This window comes from Myotis myotis, unplaced genomic scaffold (assembly GCF_014108235.1).
Source record: "Myotis myotis isolate mMyoMyo1 unplaced genomic scaffold, mMyoMyo1.p scaffold_m19_p_19, whole genome shotgun sequence".
NCBI lineage: Eukaryota > Metazoa > Chordata > Mammalia > Chiroptera > Vespertilionidae > Myotis > Myotis myotis.
Window position 1 is genome coordinate 26,560,620 of NW_023416323.1, and position 26,697 is coordinate 26,587,316.

Below are 26,697 nucleotides of genomic sequence, written 5' to 3' on the forward strand. Positions count from 1 at the left end.
TTCCTGCAGAGAGAGAGCAGTCAGATAGGAGCAGCTCGGCCGGAAAGAGGCCCATGTGGGAGTCAGTGTGGAGATGGCAGAGTGAGGTGAGAAGAAACCAGGGAGAAATGCAAGGCCGGCACCTGCTCTGCTGAAGCATCTGGTACTGTCTCCTAAGAAGCATGGGTGTCATTAAAGGCTGAAAGCCCAGGCAGGGCCACACTCGCAGCTTGGCTACTGTGTGGACGATGGACAGTGGAGTGTGAGTGACAGCTGAGAGCCCAGGGAGGGGGACTGCGATGGGCCAGCAGGAGTCAGTGGCGGCCTGAACTCGGGTGACACAGTGGGATGGGAACGGGAGGCTTTAGAAGGTGGAATGGGTGGAACTTGGAGATGGATTTGATGAAGTGGTGGGCGAGGGAGAGGAAGGAGCGGGTGACTCAGCTCCCGGACAGTGATGCCTTCACCGGGACAGAGGCCCTAGAGGGGAGGCCGGAGGAGACGAGGGCAGAGCCCGGGGCTGGTGTGGGGCAGTTGGGAGTGAGCCACCTGGGAGACATCAGAGGAGAGGCCAGGAGGGCGGTGCCCGGGGAAGTGAGCAGAGGGTCTGGTGGAGACACACGTGTGAGCCTCGGCAACGGGCCACGTGAGGCCGTGGGGCAGAACAACTGTCAGCAAGGGCAGAGGGCCAGGAGGGAGCCCTGCGTCCCACCCGCCAGGGGGCTGCTGCTGGCCGAGAGCCGGGAGATGAGGGGGATCAGGACAGGCGGTGCTGGTCAAGCCAGGGAAGGAGCGCCTCTCAGGAAGGCGGGATTGGCAACTGCGCTGAAGGCCGCTGAGAGGTATCTTTCTGAAAAAAAACCTGACTCTTGTCACTCTCTCTCTTTTTTAATTGGTTATGTCCTTTTATTTATTTTTAAAGCCTCATTAAACTGAAAATAATAAATATGTATTTTTCCTGCTGTCTAAAGTTTAGTGGTTTCTCATATATATTCTTTTTTGTACCTTATTTTTATTGTTGACACTATTACAGATGTCCCCTTTTCCCCCTCCTCTGCCCACCTCCACCCAGGTCCTGCCCCACTTCCCTCTGGCCATCACCTCACTGGTTGTCTGTGTCTTTGGCTAATCTCTTCCCTCTCTTGATTATAAATCTCACCACTGCCTCCAAGGAAGAGTCTAAACTCCTTATCCTGAGATACCAGGCCTCTCACACACCACTGCCAACCTACCCCCTGTCGCATCTCCTGACTTCTCCTCTGCCATCGAGTCTGCACGGTGGCCATGTTGACATAGCCCCGGTCCACGCTGGTAGGCGGCGTCCTTTGCCTCTCCAGCATTCATGCTCCTGTGTGTCAGGTTTGTCGGGAGATCTGCCCCACTCCTACCCCCTTCAGTCCACGGGGCTTTGGGGTCACGGCTGCAGCCTTTGGTGTGGGGCAGGTGGTAGGACAACCCTGATGAATGTGTTACCCTCCCTGACAGTGACTGGTTGAGGGAGGGGACGGGTAACATGATTAAGCATATCTGATCGGAGTGAACCTCATGGAGGTTCTGGGGCAAAGGCTCATTTCCTCTCCGGTGGATCGGCATCTGTGAGGATATTGCCCCAGGAGTGAAGGAGCATTTGGGGACCATGGAGAGGAGCTGATCTGAGGACATGGCCAACACATGGAAGAGAGCAGAGACCCTGGCTCTGGAGACACTGCTTGAGTCCCTGAGGTAAGCCAGGCCAGAAGCCAGAAGGAACCTGCGAACCAATGAATGCCCTTTCCTTTTTATTTTTGCTTAGGGTCAGGTTTCCTGTGACTTATAACAGAATTGTGTCCGTGAATCCTAACTAATAGAAACATAATATTCCCGTCACTTAGAATATGTCCCTGCTCCTCCATCGGAACGTTTAACTGTGCTTCTAAGTGCGGCTTCCCTGGCTCCTCTGAGCAGTCATCCTCCCCCCTCCCCCCCACCAACCCGCCTGCCCCCCATCGTCCCTCAGAGCCTGGCATTGTCACCCGCCCACTGTGGTTCACACATATGGTTCCCCAGCAGCCTCAGGCCAGGGATCATGTCTTCTTCACTTTTGTATCCCTAATCTCACACATAATCTGGTGCAAAAGAATCACCTATCAAATGTTTTCTGAATGACTGAATGAATGAATGAAAAATTATAAGCAGAAGCTCAATATCAAGATATAAGAAGATACCGATGAAAGCAAAAGAATGGTTAGATGAATGCTTAAAGCAATAAAAAATTAGAGTACATCATCTCTAGTACTGGCCAAGCGCACTTCCAAAATGTCATTATTTTAATTATGGAAATGACTTCTCAAAATAAATAAATAAATAAATAAATAAATAAATAAATAAATAAAGCCCGGCCCTTGCTCCCAGATGGAATAAACTCATTTAGCTGTTACATGAGAACAACTTCACAGAATCTGGTATTTGCAGCTTATTAGGCCAGGTTGACAGGTTTCTCCTTAATTATTTTAAACGTGCATCCTCTGTAGAATTTCATTCCAAACCTGAACAGCCCCTGGCACCTAAAGATCAGGTTCCATAGCTCAGGCCTGATCCTTGGTCCGGCTGATAAAACGAATGAATGAATGCTGGAGAGGCAAAGGACACCACCCACCAGTGTGGACAGGCCTGGCTACGCTAGGTCGTCCTTAGCTATCTATGGAAAACATCCAGAGCAAGCCATCGTTACCATGGTAACAGAGCCGGAAAGGAAAGGTTGGCTGTCATGGACAAGATGAGGATTGCATACAGGAGGCACCCACAAGCCAAGGAAACATGAGGCTCCTTCGTTAAGTATGGCTACTCAACACTCAGTGCTGAAAACAGTTGTCAACACACCCAATGGAGAAATACCATATGCAGACGCCCATTGGTCCTGGTCTCGAATGAGGCTAACCCAGATGAAAACGTTCCTGCGGCCTGGCTAACACAGGCTGTTGGTATTTTTTAAAAGGAGTGTTTTACAAATTAAGTTTGGCTTTAGCTCCTAATTGAATTTAAAGTTAATTGAACAGGAGAGAGATACCTCTAAACATAAATATTGTGAAGACAGCGGTTCCCTCCCGGCACTCACCACCTCCCACTACATACATACGCCAGAATGAAACCCACCGACCCCCTGAAGGACGCAGCATGTGCTCAGTGTATTATGCTATGTAATTCATGCTTTGGGTTTGAAATGCTTATTCATAAAACTGCACAAAAACTTTATTTTTTTATGACAGATTTCTAATGATCCAACTACCAGCTTCAAAATTAAAGGAGGCTTATGGATATTAATCACTCTGTTAATCTGATGGCAACTGGGGCTTTCAAAGATGTTTTATCTGTTTTTCTTGCTTGGAAGTCTAGGAGGGACCATGAGTTTAGGCTCTTTGTTATTTTTGTCAATAATTAATTGCCAGAACCAAAAGTATTCACGCAAGACCAGTGCACAGAATATAGGAACCCAGTGCAGAGCAAGGAGGAAAAAAACCAAACGAACAGCAGAAAAGAGCTCTACAGGATAGCTACGCTGGCGGTACCTTATTTGATTTTCCTTGTTGTTCTCCAGGAAGAACCAGCAAAACTTCACAGCCAGTGGGCTGCAGTTGGTGATGGGAACGTAGCGGATCACCTCGGTGTCGTTCAGGATACAGCCAAAGTCCAGGTCCATGGTCTCAAAGGACAGGTTGGGGTAATGCACTTCCCCACGCAGGTTCAGGCTGTCTACCTGAGGGTGCTCCAGGTACCTGATGGCTAGAGTTTCTTCTGCCACCCAGTTGTTCAAATCGCATTTGTGGGTCGGGTCAAACTTGACCAGCAGATTTTTTTCTTCACCAATCTCCAGTTTAATAGGCTGCAAATCAGATTATGGGAAATTACCAACCTTTGTACTATGCATTTCCAACCTGATACATGAAACAGGATGGCCAAAGTTATTTAAATATATTTATGTACATACATACACACATTCGTATTACTATTTGTGTATATATATATATATATATATATATATATATATATATCACACTTTATTTGTCCATAATTAGGTATCCACACTTACACATGATTAAATAGCTAGTATATCTATATTGATATCAATAGTCACCTATATTTATTGATATTATAGATCTCTATATGTTTGTGCATACATATTTTATTCATTGAAAATGAAACTAAGGAAAATCTGGAGAGGGAATTATTTGAGGGAAGAGATTTTGCTAAGAGTTGTGAGGTTATAAAGTTTGAGGAGTTGTAAAAAGGAAAATCTACAATGAATAGCCATTATAAAAATATTCTTAACTGAAAGTAAAGTAGATTGTAGAATGCTCTTCCTAGACAAGTGGGGAAAGTTCTTTGTTAAGAATTCCAGAAAGGCTTACTAAAGCGCAGTGGGAGGGGCTCTGTAGAGGATGACATGGAAAGGGTCGGATTGGGCGATTTAATTTCTCCTCTGATGTCTGCGATCCTAAATCCTCAGCACAGTGTCATCTACTTTCTGCTGTTTTCTGGTCAACTTAAAACGGCACACTCCAGGGCTGTACTGCGTTTGCTGGGTATATTTCCCTTGTTCTTTTTGTCTTTGATTCAAATCCCCATGGGTTCCTTGATGCCAAGGCCACAGTCACACCTTCCCATAGAAAGCCTGGCTATGAGTTGGCTTTTTTTTTTTTTTTTTAGGATTCACTCAATTCCCACATTTAACCGGCATAAAAGCCACCTCCTGGTTTTGCAGAAAGTGCCGGAGGTAGTTGGGAGGAATGTACACAGGGCGAATCTGTTTACAGAGCTCTCACCTCTCCACTGAGTTTTAAGCTTCAGTTATTTAACGGTGCGCATCGGTGCCACGATTAGATGGTTCCAGGTGATACTGCCAATCACCGGATCCAAGAGTCAAAGAGAGGGTAACGGCTCTTCAGTTGGCTAATCCCATCTGAAAGCCTGGCTGGCCGCTTGGCACAGCTGGCTGGGCACAATGTAGACCACAAGGTAGACAATGCATCTGCAGCACTTGGTACCTCCATGCTTGGGGTTTAAGTATCTTTGAAGATGGACTTAAACACCTCCCCCGCCCCCCCAGAGAAAGACTTTTTTGTTTTATGGAAAAGATACATATCCACAAAATTTTACATTATATATAAAAGTGCGAAGAAGAGATTAGAAACTTATCCAAAATTTCACCATATATTATTTCTCAGAGTTCATATTTGATACACATTAGTCCAGACATAATGGATGGCTAATAAAATTTTGCAAAAATAGTTAGATTCTTTTATTTCAAAATATCATGTTTGAAATTTTTTTTCTCAGAAAGAAGCCTGAAAGAACTGTTATACAAGAGAGATTAATCCTAAAATCATGGACCCTGGAGCCTGATTGCTTGGCATCAAATCCTGGCCTGCCGGTTACTAGCTCTATGAATTTGGGCAATGTTAGTTGGTTTTCCTAGACCTCAGTTTCTCCATCTGTAAAATGGGGTCAATAACAGGACCTACCTCTTTTTAAGAGGATGAAATGAGTCAGTATACATGTGATGTCTTCAGAGCAGCGCTTACGGTCTATAAATGCCAAATATTACTATTATTGTTACCCCTTTATGATCAAGTAAAAATACAGTTGAATATTAAACAGTTTCATCTTTAGATAGTATCTTCTTGACACCTAGCTGTAAAGGGGATGAAGCCAGCTTATGCTTACCCCACTTCCCAGCTGTTACTGGTTGTAGTGTTAATTGTAAAAAGCCAACCTATGTATATGCCCTGACCAGGAATCGAACTCACAACCTTTTTGGTGTACGGGCAATTGCTCCACCCAACTGAGCCACCCAGGCAGGTCTGGGCATTTAAAATTCTGATAGCTACTGCCATATTGTCTTCCAATGTACACTTCACCAACACTGTAGGGGAACCCATGTTTCCATGTGCCCTTCTTAATACCAAGCACTACCCAATTTTTGTTCTTTGCCAATCTGATAGGGGGGAATTGTGTTTTGTAGTCATTTTAATTTGCATTTCTTCTACTATGATTAAAATTGAGCATATTTTCATATACTTAAGAGCCATTTTCTTTTTCTTTTTGGGAGCTCTCTGTTCATTTCCTTTGCCTAATTTTCCATTGGGTTATTGGTAGTTTTCTTATTGATTTATAGAAGTTGTTCATTTTTTAAAGTGCATGTATGTTTTAATTATAGTCATACATGCAAATAATATAAAAGGTCAAACTGTACTACAAGTTATGACAAGAAACAGTAGTTCCTGACCCACCCTGGCCTCCCAACAATCCGGAGGTCGCCATTTCTCAATTCTTGTGGTAGGGCTGGTCTACAGAACCGTTTCTGGGCAGAGAGGGGACGATCAGGCAGTGGACACATCCCAGATACCTGGGATTACTCTGGGGTGCTGACACTGACACGAGAAACATTAACTTTCCCCAAACATTCTGATCGATGGCTCCGGGGAAGAGCACTTACCTTTATGTCTCCAGATAAAAACCAGCTGCCCATGTCTTTTGTGTGGGGTTGGGTGGGACAGCTGTTCGGTGTACATGGAATCCTTCTATTTTCAACACTCTGCTCACACGTGTTGCCTCTGCGCCCAGGCTACTGGGCTAAGTGACTACCACATGTTCGCAGCCTCTCTGGAAAATTTTCCAGCCTGCAGGTTTTTGTGGCTTTTTGTCAGCCCACTCCATTGTCATTCTAGTGTCTAGAATTTGCTTAAATCTCTCAATATCTGGTTACACCATCCTCTTCCCCCTTCATCTTATTGCTCTGGGCTTCGTTCATTTTGAACATTTCTACTTTTATCTTACTAAGATTTCAGGAGGGACAGGAGTGTGTCTGATCTACCACCCAGAATGAGAACGCCGCTCATGTCCGAATTTTCATTTTCTCATCCGCTTGTCTTCCTCGGCTCTGTGAGTTCACGCTGCATCTCTTTGAACACTTGTGTCTCATCCTTGAGCTCCTTTTAAAGACTGGTCATGCCATCTGTAATTTCTCTGAGGCTGTAGAGAATCACATGTTTATACTTTGGGTCTTCTTCCTTGCCTAGGTCTCCTTGTAGTAGAGTTTCATCTGCCTCTTGCTTATGATCATTTTCTCCTTTTCTCTCTGTTCAAGGATCTTAGCTTGTTTTTCCCCCAGCTCATGCTGGAATGAGATTCACTGAAGAATTGGTGGGAAGGGGCAGGGGAGGGCAGCAGGGCAGTTAACCGCCACAAGTAAGGTACGATCTGCAAGCAGCTCTGTTCCTCACTCCCCCAACCCTCCATCCCCCTCTGTGTGGCTCATAGCAATCTCAAGTCTCCCTGTTTGGAGATCTTGCGATTGTTGCCTTCCCTGCCTTCCTCCTTTAATCACTACTCCTTTAGCTGATGGTGTGGGTCTGGTTTCTCTTTAATCCTTTCCTACAGCTCTGCCATGGCGCTTGCCCCATGACCCAGCCATTCCCACCGGTGTCCTCATGCCCAGCAAAGGATCATAGGGAATGATCTTCCAGGGATGTAGAGAGAACACTGCATCCTGCCCCAGACTGGTGGCCTGGTGAGCTCAAGCCTCCTGCCTTAGCTGGGCTCTGTCTTCTCGGTAGCTGGCTGATTTAAAGATTGGGTTTTGGCTATTTCCTGCTTTCCTTGAGGATGGAGTTTTGGTGGGATTTGAGGGAAGGGAATTGAAAGATCTTTACTATCCTTAGTGTGAAACCATTGTTTTCTAAAGATTAGCTTCATTATAATGAAAGGGTCATCATAATGAACCAGAAGTTCTTACACCATTAATAATAGATGTTCTACTGATAGACAGTGGAATTTATCTAGGACTCATTTAAGATTCTCTGTATTATTTCCTCACTGTTTTCTGGATTCTTCATATTTTTCTGGACTGAAATTAGTTAGTGTACTGATGTCATTCTCTCCTTTCTCACACACACGCCCCCTCCCCCGCCCCCCCAGGAGCTTGGTAGGACCATCCTCCATCAGTTACCTCTGGAATTAGGGGCAACAGAGATTGCTCTGTGTCACAGATGAAGAAGGGTTTGCTTGTTGAGAGCAACACATTCACGGGCAGCGTGGAAATGTTCTTCATGACCAAGGGCTGGTAATCAGGTTGCAAGACAGTCTGTGGTTTCTGCAAAAAAAGGAAAAAGCGGCAGCAGACTAAGTTATGACAAACAGAGTAAGGCTACAGCAGCAAACGTCTCAAATACATCTGAGCGTACACAGACACAAACACATGCGCGTATACTCTCATTCTCTTGGAGAGACTGAGCTAAATCATTTGGAATGTATGGTGGACTACTGAGAAGTGAGACTATGTAAGTCAGAAACCAGATTAGATTTCTTATTCTCCTGTTGCCTGGTTAAAAAAAACATGCCGATATAAGCCATGCCTCTGGATGGAACTATTGCTATAGAAGTTTCCACAATGTCATGAAGCAAACACTAAGAAATTAGTGCTATCTTGTACAAGAGCCCATGTATCACTATAACGAATAAAACTTTTATTCCCTTTACAGTATTGTTTCATGCTCGAAACACTCAATTGCGAATATACTTACCTTATTAAATTGACAAATGCTATAACACGTTTCTCTAATTTTTTTCTTGCTAACCCTGATTTAGAAACACCTTTTTACTCTGTTGAACATCCAATTTAATTTTTCAGCCAGAGAAAATACTGGGAATGGGTCCTGAACTGCATGTTGCTGTTCAGACTGAATTTTTCTCCTTCTGATGTTGGGGTCACATTATTTCTTGCATACTCTGGAAAGCGGGTCCTTTGATACCAGCAGAAGGTAACCTGAAGCCTCAATCCGTGGCCTCCAAACAGAACCTCCTTCTAATCCAGTGGTTCTCAACCTTCCTAATGCCGCGACCCTTTAATACAGTTCCTCATGTTGTGGTGACCCCCAACCATAAAATTATTTTCGTTGCTACTTCATAACTGTAATTTTGCTACTGTTATGAATAGTAATGTAAATATCTGATATGCTATATGTGTTTTCCAATGGCCGCGACCCACAGGTTGAGAACCGCTGTCCCTGGCTCTTCTAACAACTCTAGCCTGTTTTTCTCAGGTTTTTTTTTTTTTTTAATTTATTGTTGACGATATTACAGATGCCCCTCATTTCTTCTTCCCCTTTGCCCCCTCCATCCACCCCCACTACCTTCATACCCCTCCTGCCTTAGCTCCACTACTGTCTGTGTCCATGGTCTATGCACATATGCATATCTGTTCTTTGGTTGATTTGCTTCTTCTCCTTGTTCTGATTTCAGTTAAATCTTCCAGATTCCACATTTTCATCTGACCCCTTGTCTGCTTCTCTGACCAGCATAGTCTTCCTCCCACTGTGGTTCTTGGACCCCCCTGGCTCTGGGCGAGCTCGTGTGATCAGCATCCATTGTGCCTTAGTTCAGGTGCTATAACAAAGATAGACGGGGTGGCTTAAGTAGCAGGCATTTATGTCTCTCAGTCTGGAGACTGGGAAGTCCAAAATCAAGGTGCCAGCAGATCTGGTGTCTGGGAAGAGCCTGCTTCCTGGCTTGTAGATGGCTGTCTTCTCACTGTGTCCTTACATGCCTGACAGAGAGAGTATCTCTCGTGTCTCTTCTTATAAGGGCGCTAATTCCATTCATAAAGGCCCCACCTTCATGACCTAATCACCTCCCAAAGGCTCCACCTCTAACACCATCACCTTGTGGATTAGGGCTTCAGACTATAAATTTGGGGAGACACAGCCATTCAGTCCAGACAACTGGCTCAAGTCTCCTACCTCAGTTGTGATCCCCTAGTCTCTGTGTGGGGGTTTGGTCTGGCACTTACCCTGAGATGTCAACCGTGGTTTCCCTCCCTCTAACATGCTAATACAGGTGCTGGACTCATCCTGCACTTGCAGATCGCATTCTCCCCCAAGCAGCACTTTAGGGTCATCAAAGGCCACATGGGGAACTGTCCACCAGTGACCTTCCCCCAGGCTGCTGTGTCACTGCAGGTAGCTTTGAAGCGAAGAAGCCACACTTGTTTGGTTTCGGCAAGAGGCTGTTTAGAGGTTAGTGACGAGAAGGAGCCGATGCACAGAGAACCCGTTCTATTTTGAAATGACCCCTTCCTCTCTGGGTTGTCTGTCTCCCCAGATAGCAGGAGACAGGATTTGCTGCTGGACTTCGTGGAGCAAACTGGCTGCTGGTTTCGATGGACCTTTTTCAATTCCACAAAGATGTGGTTTGATCTCTGCGGCTTATGAATGGTACAATGGTTAGAAAGTAGATCATATCTGAGGAAACGGTCCTAGAAAAATTCTCCCCATAGGCAGTGTGGGCGTCATTATAGTCTAATGTACTAAGTCAGATACGCTGCCTTGAGCTGAAAATAGGAGACAGACTAGATAATAGGGTGTTACATAAGTACATCTGAATACTGAGCCCTAGCAGGTCTCTTGCACACGCTGGGTAATGAAGTTGCAATTCTTCATTGTCCCTGGTGTGGATTAAATGTGAGCAGGAAATGAACAATGAAGAATAACAGTAGTTGGACAGATTTCAAACTTGTGATATTTGGGTGGAAGGAGAGAAGGGTAAAATCAAACAGGGAGCTGTGACTCAAATCCTTTTTGTAATTCAATAAGTCACTGCCATATTTAAAGTATTTGCTACTTTATTCAAGTGATAAAGTCAAACAATAGACAGTTAAACAAGAATATGCTTTTAAAAAAAACACACCAAGGCTTCAGGATATAAAGAGGAGAAAAGGAACATGATCCACACATTTTTATGAGTGTTTATGGGCTTAGAAAAAATCTAATAAGAAACAAAGTTGCATGTCTAACATATATTACGTCTTATGCAGAATAGCTATTCAATAAATAGTCACTGAATTTTCACTCAATAGCTACATTCAGAGAAAATATAATGCCACCAGATTTGGTGCAAATGCCACCAACAAATATCTTTCCTGATTAGTTATAAAAGGAAGAATTTAAAACAGAGCAATGAAAGCTCAATAACTGCAGCAGAAACTCTTGTAGTATTTTCTTTTTATATGTCTCACGGAGCTCATCACAGTTAGCGTAGCATCCTGTAACTGAAACCCTTATTCTACTTCCTCAGTGTCTACTCTCCCCAGTAGTCTGTTAAGCCCGGGATTTTGCTGTCTTTGCTGCCTCATACACTGTAAATGCCCCAAAATTATTTGTTGATTTGAACTTGTACATCTCCCCTCCTTTCCTCAATCATACGCCCATTATTCATCTCCAACGGAGAGCCATGCCCTTGGTGGGTGCTCAATAGATATTTATTGAATACAAACAAAATATGATGGAACCCACTCCCAGAATCAATGGTCTTGCCCATTCTCCTGCAGGCCTCCAGGGAATGAAAGGGACCCTGGTTGATCCCCTCCCTGACTGAACAGGCACTGCCACACCCAGTCCTTTCATACGACAGCAGAGACCACACTGTGGGACAATGTACTTAATGCTTGATCTTCCCAGTTGGCTGTGTAGTTCATCGGGGAGGGACTAGCCTCACTGTTGTACCCCTAGCAGCTGACTCAGTGCTCGGCACATAGTAGGACTTAATAAATATTCCACTCAGCAGCCAGTGTGACTGTTTCAGACTAAATCTGACCATGTCACTCCCCTTCCTGAAGCCCGCCAATGGCCTCCAAGAACATGCCTCCCAGTCATGCCACACTCATGGGCCCTTGCCCACTTTTCTTGATGGACCTCCTGTTCCTCTTGGCATGTTCTCTGTCTAAGGCGGCCTTTCAGTTCTTCATGCTCACCAAGGTCTTCCCTGACTCGGGCCCTTCCTGTGTGCTGTTCCTTCTGCCTAATTCTCTCCCCGTCTCTTGTCACCAGACTAACTTCAATTTCTCTTCAAGTCTCAACCTGAGGCACTTGCTCAAGGAAGCCACCTGTCACCACAGGTACAAATAAAGCCACTCTCCTGATAGGTGCTCTCATAGCAACTACACCTCTTCTTCACAGCACTGCTTAGAATTGTGATTTAAATGACTAAGTGTTAACAATTGGGCTACAGTTGTAACCTCCACCAGTCTCTTAGCTCTGACTGTGTCACCCTGGTTCACCAGGTCGTCAGCATTAACTCACTCTCCGGCTCAGAAGAGACTTTCCACACATACCTGCTCTGAATCTTAAAAATCCTACAATGGAAGTCTGCTGAAGAGGAGGTCAAGTTCTACTGTGATGCCTCCCTCATCTCCTCACTGTCCTGCCCCCTGCCCTGAGCAGCAGTCATCCCCAACACTCCCCTGTCCTTAATCCCCATTTATTGTTCACCCTTGATGGCCATATAGTCATGGGCATTTAGAGCCATGTACTTAAACATGTGAGTCATAGTTTAAGTGGGTTATTCTCAGTGCTGGGTGAACCGCATAATAATTTGTATCTCGGTCTCCTCCTATGTGTCATGGGAATGATAACAGAAGCCACAACACGGACTGCTATGAGGGACAACTGGGCAAATGTATGTAATGAATAGAGCTCAGTGCCCAGCACAAACTAATCAATAAGGTGTAGCTATTCTTTCTGATGATTATGATTATCAATAATTCCAGTCTAATCCTTTCTATGCTGTGATGTTTATTTTTTCTAATTACAGTAAAATGATTGACCACAGTGCATTTTCAGTGCACTGGAATAAATACCCCTTCACTTTGGCCTTGTACATCAGGGATGATGGAAGCAGAATTTCTGTCGCAATTTACATTTCGGAGGAATCAGGTTTAGATTCGGAATTTTTAGAGGAAGGTGGATGGGCCTCTGAAGCTTAGGAAACATCGGTGGGTGTGGGTTCACCAGGCTTCCTGTTAACTTAGCTTCTCCAGTGAACAAGTGAACTTGCTGACCCTCAGTTGGAGCGCCCAACCCTCCCCAGCACAGCCCACTGACCTTCTCCAGTCGGTACACGAGCTTCTTGGTGGAGAGCTGGATGAGCGGCGCTATGAACTCGCACATGACATCCACAGTCATCACCAGGCTCCGCTCCCGCTGGGCCCCGATGATGGCGTGGCACACCAGCTTCTCCCTGACCATCTGCAGGTGAGAAAGGCCGGCCCTGAGAGAACATCCATAGCTCAGAAAACTTAATTCCACACAATCAGCAAACTGACGCTCAATCACCTGCTGCGGACACCAGGGAAGAACATGTGTCTCTGAACAGTGCACTTCAGGTGTCGCTCTCTGTCTCACACTTAAATGTCTGATGGGGTTACATATGTCCTGGGCGGATCCTGCGCCCATTTTGGACTGCTCTCGAGGACACAACACAAATCAATTTACATTCAGTTTAACGAATACCTGTGTGGAAGGTGTATTATGCATGGACTGTCAGGGATTGGACATACCAACCAGTATGGGCAGGGCAGATAAAATCCTATGGGCTTCGCCCTAACCGGTTTGGCTCAGTGGATAGAGTGTCGGCCTGTGGACTGAAAGGTCCCAGGTTCGATTCTGGTCAAGGGCATGTACCTTGGTTGCGGGCACATCCCCAGTAGGTGTGCAAGAGGCAGCTGATCGATGTTTCTCTCTCATCGATGTTTCTAACTCTCTATCTCTCTCCCTTCCTCTCTGTAAAAAAATCAATAAAATATATTTTTAAAAAATCCTATAGGCTTAGAGTTCAATGGTAGTTCTATTTCTTATCAAGCTAGTCAGAAGCTGTGGCTGGAACATTTTGCCATTTCCTACTTGGATATTTAAAAAAATCGTGCTATAGAAACTAGTATTTCTTTACTCCCCTATCCCCCCGAGGTCCAGATTTGTATGAAGTACAAAGAACCCAAAGTGAATTTATATCATGAACAGCTTGCATTGAAGCGTGCTCAGGTTTCAGATGTGAATGGATTTAGAACCCTCGCAGCTCAGGCTGAAGGCCTTTGAAACTATGGCCAGCTCCCAATCATGACGTTGTGAATGTGCTCCTGTCGGGATCTTGAAAGGAGAGCTGCGTTCTAGTCACCTTTGCGTCCTTGGTGCCTAGCGCAGTTTGCCACATGGTGCACACGCAGTAGAAGGTGGCTGAACCCCTGAAGAGCAGAAACAAAGACCACCTTATACACTCACTCCACAGGGAAGCAATGGACAAGCTTTGCTATCCTGTCTGCTGGAAGGCGAATTTCTTATTGTTTCCCATTTCCTGAGGAAAAAGCTCAGCATCACTCCTAATTTGGTGACACCAGGCGGAGCTCAAGCAACCATCAGTCCTCATTCACAACGTCTGCATTTGTGAGGTAGGGAGGCTCACGAGCAATTACAAAGGGTTGTTTTTTTTTAGGTTTCTGGTGGTTTCCAGTCTCTGTGAGGAAGTAGGAACAGAGACGTGGTTTGGATCTGCATAAATGTTTAAGCAGGGTGCGGTGATGTAAATAAGAACATCAGAGCTGCCGAAGATACACCCAGCTCTTTCATTGACCCATAAAAAGATGATGATTATAAATGTGATGCTGTTATGTCAGACTGAGAGGAGAGAAGCCTGGGGTGTCCCAATACCTGGAGAGAATCGTTAGCCCAGAGTGTCTACAGACACACCCTTTGGGATACCTATGAACACGGCTAAGTGTTTCCGGGAGGCTTGGCTTGGGCTGAATGCTGGCTCTCCCTCTCCCAGAGACTTGCTGGCTGGTCACTGCTGACCCTGGAGATGAGAAGCTGCTTTAATTAGTGTTTTAAGGATGGGTTCATGGCAGCTGCAGAAGCAAACATAAAACTGAGCAGAGCTGAACCGTCACAGCGACGGGTGCTGCCATGGTAACTCCGGGCCGTGTGCAATCCTTAAGAAACCACATCCTTTCTTCAGATAAATGTCAAGGAACTCGCCTAAGAAATAGAGCAAAGATTTATTTAGGAGAAAGGCAGGTTCTAAACATGCTGTCCCCGTACCCTGGGAGTAGAAGAATAGCCATCAAGTGTCACATCGATCGTCTGGTCTGGATACAACTCCATCCTGAAGGGTTGAAGCTGAAACACGGGGCTCTGGGAACGCCTGGCTGCCTGGGCGCGAGGGCGCTTAGCGAGTCTCCTCTTAGGCGCACCTTTCTTGTTCTTGGGTTGGAACTTTTCATTCATCCAGAACAACTGTTGGACCCGACGTCCCTTGTTGGTCAACCTGAAGTGGTAGTAACAGGTGTCCAGGCTGGAAAAGAGGAGGTGGGTATGGAGAGGACTCAACTTTGGGATGGATGTTCAGCTCTACATCTTTGGGACTGACTCCTCTGGAAGTATTTTTTTTAAATTATTTGATATTCTTAAATATTGTGAAATAATCACCATAAGTCTAGTTAATATCCATTATCATACATAGTTACAGATTCTTTTTCTTGTGATGAGAACCTGCACGATTTACTCTTTTTTTTTTTAAAGTGAGCAATAATAGACAATTTTTTAAATATAGGAAGGCTGCATCATGGTAGTACTAGGACAGTAATGGCGAACCTATGACACACGTGTCAGAGGTGACACGCGAACTCATTTTTTTGGTTGATTTTTCTTTGTTAAATGGCATTTAAATATATAAAATAAATATCAAAAATATAAGTCTTTGTTTTACTAAGACTTGCAAATATCAAAAAATTTCTATATGTGACACAGCACCAGAGTTAAGTTAGGGTTTTTCAAAATGCTGACACGCCGATCTCAAAAGGTTCGCCACCACTGTACTAAAAGCTACCACGGTAATGGGAAAAAGTAGCAGCTACTCATGGCCTCCATAAACTCAAGTCAGGGGCCTGGGTGTGGCCCTTGAGTTGTCATCACCAGGGAAGGGGTCGTGGAAAAGTGGGCCCACCCACCCTCTGCCTTTCCCAGCAGGTCAAGCATGCCGCAGAATACACGGACACAGTTCACATGAAAACTGCTCTAATTTATGACAAATGGCTCTGAGGAGTATTTTAGGAAAGGAAAAGCAAAATGCCTATTGGGGGAGAAGTGTATTTCAAATTGTGTGGAGTAAATTCCTACGGACTGAGGGAAATGTCTTGTGATGGGCTCAGTTTGAAGGGTACTTCAAGAGAAAGGACCAACTTATTCACAGTACATCTTTCAATCATCACAGCAACCCAGTAATACCAAGTATATTTGCTCATTTTCTAAATGAAGAAATGGAAGCTCTGAAAATGTCAGGAAGTTGCCCCAAAACATGCAATTAAAAGAGATGGCATATGGGGTTTTCTTAGACCTGTATGTTCCCAAATTGGCAAACTTATCTGGTAAAGGCTGAATAATAAATATTTTGGATTTTGGGGGCCACATGGTCACTGTTACAGCTACTCAATTGTCCACTGTAGTGTGAAAGCAGACATAGAAAATATGTGTACACAAATGGGCATGGCTGTATTCCAATAAAACTTTATTTACAGCCTGGCCGGTGTGGCTAAGTGGTTGAGTGTCAACCTAAGAACCAGGAGGTCATGGTTTGATTCCCGGTCAGGGCATATGCCTGAGTTGTGGGCTTGATCCCCAGTGTGGGGCATGCAGAAGGCAGCCAATCAATGATTTTCTCTCTTCACTGATGTTTCTATCTCTCTCTCTCCCTCTTCCTTCCTCTCTGAAATCAGTAAAAATAGATTTGAAAAAACCTTTATTTACAGAACCAGCCCACCTCTTCTTTTCCCCTTTTTAAAAAATGTAATTTAACGTTTCCATCACCTTTTATCCTCTCTTTGCCATCTACCACCCTCTGTGTCCTCTGCTTTTGACAATTCTTTTGGAGATTACTGGCATCATGATTTCATGTCAAAAAGAATGGTAGGGTTTAGGCAGAGGGGAAATTGACAGCTAAAAAGCCACAATTTGCTTCTGTATTCATAGAGAACTATAGGCTAAACCTCCCAATTCCAGGCGAGTGACAGAATATCCTTTGGGGTTATTTGACCCTGTTTGCAGATTACAGAGAACATCATGTCATCAAGTTTGGTTCGCAGCGTACTGCTTCTATAATTATGCTTGCGTATACTTAGAGAAACTTGGAAATAGAAGCATGCTCTAGCTCATGGTCAACAGGCAGGCAGGGCGGAGCATTTCTCTATCAAGTGAACACAAAACTCATGGATGCTCCTCGGAAGGCATCATTCCTAGTGGCTCATGCTATTTTCAATCAGGTCATGGTTTGTAGACAGAAGAGAGGAAAAGGGGGTGTGAATGGGTTTGTGGGGAGGGCTCCTGATTTCTTTTTTCAGGCTCATCTTCTCTAGGCACATGTGTTCATCTTGGTTGCGGGGCCTGTTGGACTAGAGGTCTGTTCACAATATCACGATGGACAGGTACACATTCCTCTGGCCCCCGCAGCGGGGGAGCCACGCATGAATCCCCACACATATCCTCCTGTCAGCATTCAGACTTCATACATTTTTAGAGCCAATGTAGATCATTCTGCTCAGAGGGGTCTATAGTCTACCACCTTTTATTTAAATGTTTAGATGTTCTAGTTTTCTTGTTTTGTTTTTTTCCAAAATGATCAGGTAGAGCCAATTACGGCCCTCTTGATTGTTGGTGCTATGGTGGGGAGGCAAGCAGGCGACAAAAATACCAAAAAAGTTACTGCTTTGCAATTCCTGATAAGAAACATTTACAGTAAATTTTTACCTTCCTAGTTATACTCTACTTAGGTTACCATTAAGCTGCAACTGTATTATGGACCTACACGGAGAGGGATTAAGAGCGTATTGGAATAAAAGAGGGGAAATCATGGTGGAGATTCTAAACTGGTCACTGAGAAGGCACTGTAAGTGTGAGAGCCATCTCTTCGCTAGCGTGGACGGACTCAGCTTGAGAATGCAACCAAGCTGTGACTAGGGGGGTGTCTTCTGATGGCTGACACACCCATCTGGAGGGGGACAGTGAAGATAGGAAAGTGGAAGGACTGAGGTGAGTGCAATTTACTGAAAAGCCATTTTTAAAAATAGAGGTGATGCTCAGCTTATGCAACATGGGCGATACCTATGACAATTCACCCAGGAGATTTCCCTACCTAAAATGTGCTCCCAAGTTGAGTTCTGGAGCAAAGGGCTTATCCGAAACAATGGTGGAACCAATTCCTTCGGCCTGGACAGAAATCCGGTAGGTTTTGCTGTTTATAATATCTAAAATGACCGTGTCTTTGAACATCAGTATGTCATTCAGGTTGGCGGTCAGCGTCAGTTGAATGTCATCTTCGGGGGGAACGGTGCCTTCGCTGGGTTCCACTGTCCAAAGGGACTTTTTGTGAGCCTGCAACACAAGACACACGGTAACCGTGAAGCTATTCCTGGCTTTCCCTCCCGCAGGCGTCAGAGCCGTCTGCACCTCAAGCGGCCGGCACTGTGGAACTCAACATCAGAGACAAACATTATTTTTTTTTCTCCAAATCACAGCAGCTGGATGTTTGTTGGCTTCTCTTTCTGCAAAAAGCAATCTGATTCTGAAGAGCAAACCTACAATTCCGCCTCTGAGCGCTCAGCGAGGATCCCTTACATTTCTTTCGCTAGATGACAGCCCAGCTCTCTGACAAGCGGGTACTAATTACCTGTTTTAATCACCAAATTCTGAGATACCCGCAGAAGGTACAACATCCTTTCTGGAATATGGAATTTTCCAGGGACATGTTTTTCAAATGCAAGGGTGTTGAGGATGTTATTAGTGAGCGGGAACCGCTTTCGTTAATAAACACAGTATAGGAAGTCGTCTCCATTTCTATTATTCCATAATAATAAGTAGAAGTTCATGTGCTAAAATTCCAAACTTATTCTGAAATATATAATAGGAGGTGAACATTATAGAGGGGAAGCTGACTCTCACTGATCTGTTCCCTTTAATTGATTAGATCCTCAGAGCCCACTCCCTTTCCTCCTGAGGAGTTTTGGCCAAACACTGCCTCTCAATGAAGTCTGCTCTGACCATCGCCTTTTAAGTGGAAAACCTTCCCTCCGCACTCCTGATCCCCTTTACCCAGGACTATTCCCCCCCCCTTAGTACTTACCATCTTCTAACATGTGCAGACTTAACTTATCTATCATGCTTGTCTGGCTTGAAAGTCTATATGGACACTACTAAATAGATTGTATTTAAAAATGTAAATAAGTTCAATGAAACAAAGGAGAGCAGTTCTCAAGATGATACATTGTTTATAATGAGGATGTAGATGAAATTTTACTTTAATTTTGGTATTAATGGAAATGATAGATTTAATTCTCTGTCAAGAGTCCTATCATTACTCCTGATCTTTTAATATGGGGCATCTCTAGAAACATAGATATAAGAGAAAACAGCATTAAATACTACACTAGATAAACTAGGGCTGAGATGGGATATTTGTATGATAATTAGATCTATTCCAAAAATATTTATGGGGAAAAATGTTGATTTTTGTACCACTCAATGTTTTTCTAAAATTTTTTAACTTTCTACTCATAGTAAATTAGCCCTGATAAAGTACTAAAATAAGAAAACAGAAAGCAAAGTCTGTCTTTCCAGAACATTATGCTGCGTTTGTTTATAATTTTATCTTAAAATATTAGTAACAAGCCCTGGCCAGTGTGTCTCAGTGGTTAGAATGTCAGCCTATGTACTGAAGGGTCATGGGTTCGATTCCTTGTCAAGGTCACGTATTTGGGTTCCAGCCCCAGCCCTGGTTGGGGCGAGTGTGGTAGGCAACCAATTGATGTGCCTCTCTCATATCAATGTTTTTCTCTCTCTCTCTCCTCTCCTCCCTTCTACTCTCTCTAAAATAAAAAATAAAAAAAATAAAATAAAAAAATCAATGGAAAAAATATCCTCAGGTGAGGATTAACAAAACATTAGTCACAAAAAGATAATAATCCTTATAAGTTTACTTTTCAGGATTATAAATTGATTATTATTGGCAAGAGAAACTACAAGGGTTGGATGTCACTATATTCTGCTTATATTTAGGTTCAAAGAAATAATTTCTAAGGCATATTCTTAATTTACCCCCCCTCCCCAGTTTTTTTAACAGTCTATCTTAGTCCATTCACAGCAATGTGAGCCTTTTTTAACATGCACTTAAAACCTCTTACAGCTGCCCTGGACAGTGGCTCAGTTGGTTGGAGCATTATTCCATACACCAAGAAGGTTGTGGCTTCGATTCCTGGTCAGGGCACATGCCTAGGTTGTGGGTGTGTATGGGAGGCAACCGATCAATGTTTCTCTCTCTCTCTCTCTCTCTCTCTCTCTCTATATATATATATATATATCCTCGGGTGAGGATAAAAAAAAAACACCCAAAAACTCTTACAGCTTCTACCCATTACCTAGTCCAAAGCCACCTCACATTTTAGGCATCTGTTACACCAGCACCCCACTCTCAGTACCAATTTCTCTATTAGTCTGGGCTGCTATAACAAAGTGCCATGGACTGGGTGGCTTAGAAACGACAGAAATTCACTTCCTGTTCCCGAGGTTGGCAGTGTGAGACCAGGGAGCCGGCATCGGGGAGTTCCGGTGAAAGCCCCCTCCTGGGTGAGGACTGCCGACTCCTCATTGTACCCCTGCATAGAGAAGAGCTGAGCAGAGGAAGCCAGCTCCCTTACAAAGACTCTCAGAATCCCCTCTCCAACCCTAATTTCCTCCGAAAGGCCTTAACTCCTAATACCACTGAGGGGTTTGGGCTCAACATACGAATTTGGGGGGAACACAACCATTCCATCCATAACATTCACCTTCAGTCCCTCCAAATTCATGTTTTTCTCATGTGGAAAATACGATCTCCAATCGGGAAGAGGAATCTAACCAGAATTCAACTATGCTGAGACCCTGATCTCAAACTTCCAGCCTCAGAAACTGTGAAAAAGAAATTTCTCTCATTTGTAAGCCACCCAGTCTATGGTACTTTGTTACAGCAGCCTGAACTAAGACACAATCCCAAAGTGAAAACCTTAAAAACCTCTAACATATTAATCATAGAAAATGACACAAAATGAGTTCTAAAACAGCCATAAATGCAAATTAACTTTTCTGCCAATATTTTAAAAAATATATTAAAAATTTTTTCCCCCATAAACATTTATCCTCCCTATACCCTCCTCCGCCTTCACCCACACTGTCCTCCTCCTCCCACCCCCAGCAATCACCACCCAGTTGTCCGTGTCCATTAGTTCTTTCTCTTTTTTTTCTCTCTTAATCCTCCATCCCAGCCCCTTGCGGCCCCACTCCCACCCCAGAGCTGCCAGCCTGCTCTCTATCTATGAGTCTGTCTCTATTTTCTGCAGATATTTTTTAATGGATCAATGTAGCTTCATTTTGTCAGCATGTTTATCAGAGTAGATAAGTTTTTAACTCACACCATTTACATGACTTAAAGCAATACATGGAACCAGCCTTTCTCCCTGCTTAGAACTATTTGCCTTTCTTACTTTCAGCTTCTAGATTCTAGGCTACTATTTCAGATAAAGTTATCCTAGCTGCTGTAACAACAACAAAAAACCTGATGCTCAATGGCTTAATACAACAAAAACTCACTTCCGGTTCACATGAATTCCAAATGGTTACAGGCATGAGAATGGGCTCTGGTTCCATTCAGTCATTCAAGGACCCCAGCTAAACAGATTCTGGCATGTTTAATGTGTGGCTCTAAGCCACTCTGGACATTGACATTCAGTCGGCCAACAGAGAAGGAAGAGAATGGGGGGGGGGGGGGTCACATGCTAAGATTTTATGCACTAAGCCTGGAAATGGTACACAACACTTCTTCCCACTTGCACTGTCCAGAGCTCAGTCATGCAGACACACCTAACTGCACAGGAATCTGGGAAATGTCTTGCTCTGGGTCCAAGAGTGAAGGGAGGTGGGCATAGGGAACTGCTAACTTCTCTCTGCCAAAGCTACCTTGTTGGTTTCGTATATTGCCATAGCCTTAGGGTCTTCCCCTAACTCCTCTGGACCTCAGATTTTGAAAGGTGAAGAGTTCACTCCAATCAGGTAACTGAAGTGGGGGCGTAACTTGGTATTTGCACTCCTATGGGAACTCTAGGGCTGGAGCCCAGATCCATTTCCTGTTGGGACAACCAGAGGGGCAGCTCGGGGAGAAAATAAGAATGTTCTAGGCAAGACAGTCTCACACTGTTGGCCTTTCTTCCCAAACCTGTGGCCTTAGAGCACTCTGTGTAGTTTCGCGCATTTATGAGACTCAGCTTACAGTTAAAACATAAATCAATGCCATGTTTGTCCTCTTATCGAAAAGCAAATGCCTTTCAGGAGAGGGTGCTGTCAATGTCACCTTTCCCATTCCACCTATTTGTTTTCTTCCTCGAGACAGTGGCACAGGCCAGTCCTTGGGTACAATGAGGAGAGGGTGTCGCCTGCATAAGTGCTATTTCCAGCCAGGGGACATTCGTTTTCGGTAGACGCATAGCATTTCTATTCTGATTCCTGCAGACGCAGACTGGCTGCTCTGGGGAGAAGACCTGAAGTTGCTCTCCAGGGCCGAATTGGTGAGTCTTCTTTTTGAGGAAGTGTATCAATCAATGTCTGGCATAAAACAAGGCAGCAAAGTATATCACAGAATCCAAGAACAAGGCACATTAAAACGCCAGCTGCCAACACGCTGGATTATCCTTATCCAGAGTCAGGCTCCAAATCACCCTAACGCCCTGCGTCTCTCTGGCATTTGACTTTGTTTTGAGGGAGGATTTGGTCTATGTAACATTTTCTGTTATTAGATGGCAAATTTGACTAGAGAAGGAATGGATGAATGATAATCAGCGCAGCTATGGAGGATATTCAATAGCCTTTTCAAAACCACAATAGAGCAAGACAACAAGTGCCGGGAACAGGCTAGGAAGGAGGGCTCCAAAGGAAAAGAGATGTGGGTGTGAGTCCCAGATCTGCCACTTTCCAGCTGTCGAACGTGGGCCACGTCACTTCGCCATGCCCAGCCTCTGTTGCCTCAGCAGCAGCCCATGATACTGACTGCACCTTTTGCACAGAGCTGTGGTGATGGTTCAATGAGGTGATGCATGTAAAACTCAGAATGATGTCTGGCACACAATTAAGTTCTCATAAAAATGACAGCTACTGTCATCATTTTACCAAAAGCTGTCATCACCCCATGTGACACATAATTATGGACTCAGCAGTATTTGCTTAAAAAAAAAAAAGATTAAAATAGGTGCCAGGAAAGCATGTAACATACAATCCTCTTGGCAGAAGAGAAGCATCTCATTGGGTTCATGGCAGGCAGCATTCTGAGACGGCCCACAAGATCGCCATCTCCTGGTGCACAGTTACCTTCTCCCAGTTATTTAATCAAAGGCTAATCTAGGGATATTTTTTGGTGGAGGTGGTGGTTAGGCATTTATTAATTTACAGATTAACCTCCTTGATAAGTCTAGTAACCACTTGACACCATACATAGTTATTACAATTATGACTATATGTCCTATGCTGTTCTTTACTTCCCTGTGACTATTTTGTAATTACCAACTTGTACTTCTTAACCCTTTCTCATCTAACCCCCCAACTCCCCTCCCAGCTGGCAACCGCCAGTCTGTTCTTCTGTGAAGGGATTTTGCAGACGTAGTTAAGGTCTTAAAATACTTGGCTTTAAGGTGAGGAGATTAACCTCAGTGGGCCTCACTTAGTCAGGAGAGCCCGTCGAAGGGCTTGGCTCTTCCTCGTGAGAGGGCTTATGGAAGAGGCCACATGGTGGGGAACTGTGGGTGGTTCTATAGCATGGGGCGGGGGGGCGGTCCCTAGCTGACAGCCAGCAGGAAAATGGGGCCTCAGCCATTCCATTGCAAGATAATAAACTCTGCCGACAACCTGAGGGGGCTGGAAGTGGACTTTCCCAGTGGAGCCTCCTCAGAGGAATGCAGCTGGGCAAACACCTTGGGTTCAGTCTCTGAGATCCTTTTGGCTGGAGAGGAGCCAGCCAAGCCATGCCTGGATTTCCGACCCAGGGAAACAGGCATGCATGTTATTGCAAGCCGCTAGGTTTGTAGTCATCTGTTACACAGAGATAGAAAACTAATACAGGGTGGAAAAGGTGAAGGGGCTGAGAAGTACAGACTGGTAGTTACAAAATAGTTACGGGGATGTAAAGTACAGCGTAGGGAATATAATCCTACATGATAAAGAGCTAATATGCTAATTAGACCAGACGGAGGAACAACCTTCCGGATGAAGTTCCAGAACGACAAGTGGGCGGGGCTTCGAGGCAGCCCGGGTGCGAGGGCCGAGCCCCTTGCACGAATTTCATGCATCGGCCTCTAGCCAATAATGTTATGCATGGTGCCAGGTGGATACTTGAAATACCGGGGGGGTCACTTTGTAAAGTATATGACTGTCTAACAACTATGCTGTACACCTGAAACTAATACAAAATAATATTAAAGGTAAACTGTACTTGAAAAAGAATTTAAAAAGAAAAACAAATACAGGGTTTCATATATTTGTCCAAAAGATGAGTTGAGTTTTCCTAAGTCTTCCACCAAAACTTCAGCAACAGCTGCCTGTGTGTGTGTGTGTGTGTGTGTGTATGTAAGCGCGTGCGTGTCAATAGGAGCTAGAAAGCTGGAGTCACTAGAGCAGCCCAGGAACAACACGTAGAGGAGGTTTGTAGGTGCTTGTGCACATGTGACTGTGTGGAAGAGGGGAAACTGTGGTTTTTGCAATGCAGAATCCCATACCACTGGTCATCCGTGCTAAGCCCTCTCCCCTACCTTTCACATATCTAGAGATAACATTTGCTTTTTATCTGACAATAGGGCATCAGCGCACTGCTTAAACAGCGCTCAGCTCCCAAGGTGAACTCGAGCTTTTATAGGCTTCCTTCGCCGTATTTAACATTTGCTATGAAAGGCAGGAGTGAAGGCTACTGTTTGCCCACGCCATTTCAGCCCTAAAGGAGAGTGAGTACACGCAGCAGACCTACTCGGCAGCGCGGATGGCTGTGAAGCTTGAGGAAAGAGCTCTATGCACTTTTCTTCAAAATAACTCCTTTACCCGTTGAAAGCGGCAAGAATTTCCTTCCAGGGAACAAGAGGACACAGACAACAACAGGAACCACTGTGCAGAGTGAGGGATTTCTTTGGATTCATACTATTATCTCAGCAGATAATCAATTCTTTGTGGAACAAGAACAATGAACAGTCACTGAAGCCTTTCTCCTTTTCGTCTTCTAACTGGTATCTCCAGTCTCGAGGTTCCCTGCCCTAAAGTGAGTCACTTTGCTGCTTAAAATAATTAACTGGTAACTGGGAGCTGGAGTGCAACAGACGTGGTGCTGCAGCTTTACCAGCGACGCAGAGAAGGTCATGACGAAGAGAGTGGGCTTGAGCGTCACATGACCGGCGGTCAGCTGTGGCCGCTGCCGTCTGTAGTCGGGCGACCTTGGCCACATTTTAAAATTTAGATTTCCGTTTCCTCATCTGCCAAAGGTGCTACTTGAAGATGAAATTAACTGGGTGCCAGGCCATCTAGCTCTCTGTCTCCCACAGAGTAAGTGCTCAGTGAGTGGTGTTATTATTAACATGATCTTTCAAATCCTCACATCCAGTTCTCCTTCCTGCCTGCGCCCTCCCAGGCTACCCTGCCGGGAGGATTCTCTGTCAGGGACCTGACACTGGTCCTCTCTTGCTGAGGGTCTTGGGTGGCTCTCCCGCCTGAACCAGGTGCTGAGCCTTTTCTCCTCTGAGACAGGGATGGAACCAGTTCATAGCAAGTGGACATGTACACACCCCCTAACCACACCCCCAAACGTTACACCCAATTCCCAGGGTTCGTGGGCCCCAAATGTGGTGGATATTTGTCTGTTGGAAACATGGCAGCCTGCAGCCGAGACTATTATACCAGGCACGAGCCTCTGGTCTGGAGGATCTATTCCACCTCCTTCCTAGCGGGCCCAGTGCCTTTCCAAGCTCACTTCTCAGGCATGTCCGTTTCCAGCGCGGACCTTTGCCTTCCCGGGTGTGCTGCACGTCATCCCTGCCTTTAACTCGGCTGTTTTCTGGAAATGTACACCCGTTTCCCTGTCCTCTTCCTCCTTATCCCTCAAGGCTCCACTCAAAGATTCCTACCTAAGAACACTTTAAATTTTATAGAAGAATTAAACACTCCCTCCTCCATGCTTACATATAACACAGCGCACAATAATACTGTATTGTTTGTGTATTCACTCATTTTTTGAGACTGTAAACTCTTTAGAAAAAAAGAGATCATCCAATTTATCATGTTTCTCATTCTCGTTAGTAAGTATGGTTAGCACTGTTAGTAGCAGGCACGGGAAAGATGCGCAAAAATATTGATTTATTTTTGGTCAATAAATCTATGAAAAATATTCAGCATCACCGGCAAGCCAACGATGCACAAACTTAACCAACAGGACAACGTGCTTTCACCTGCCAGGTTTGGCAAGAACAGAATGCTGGGAGGGTCAGGGAGAAGGTGACATTCCTCAGCGCTGCCGGGGCAGGACGTGAACTGGCACACAGTTTCTGGGCCAGCATTTCCTAAGACGCATTAAGCATTGTAGTTATGTTCTTTTGATGCTGTGACTGCATTTCTAAAAATATAGTCTAAGGAGACGGGTGTGAGCAGCGCTTTGGAGAGGAGCACGGTGTACAGTCGTGAAAGGCTGCACACACTCGCTGGGGAAGGAACTGGTTAACTCAGCTGCAGTGGAGCCAAAGGATGCAATCACGCCAGTCACTGAAAATGACCTGCACCGGGATAGTCCTCAGTCATTCGTATCAAAGTGACTACACTCTAC

At 44.7% G+C, this 26,697-nt stretch overlaps 1 protein-coding gene across 1 annotated transcript in view; it reads right to left on the reverse strand.

Moving 5' to 3' along the window:
- HYDIN (HYDIN axonemal central pair apparatus protein) overlaps window positions 1-26,697 on the reverse strand; it is a 343,591-nt gene that overhangs the window by 134,671 nt on the left and 182,223 nt on the right. Inside the window, exons 21-25 of the mRNA XM_036346816.1 lie at window positions 17,965-18,203; window positions 14,880-15,132; window positions 12,891-13,034; window positions 7,964-8,107; window positions 3,525-3,838 (exon numbers count right to left, since the gene is read on the reverse strand). Coding sequence (XP_036202709.1) covers window positions 3,525-3,838; window positions 7,964-8,107; window positions 12,891-13,034; window positions 14,880-15,132; window positions 17,965-18,203 — 1,094 coding nt within the window. The remainder of the gene's footprint in view (window positions 1-3,524; window positions 3,839-7,963; window positions 8,108-12,890; window positions 13,035-14,879; window positions 15,133-17,964; window positions 18,204-26,697) is intronic.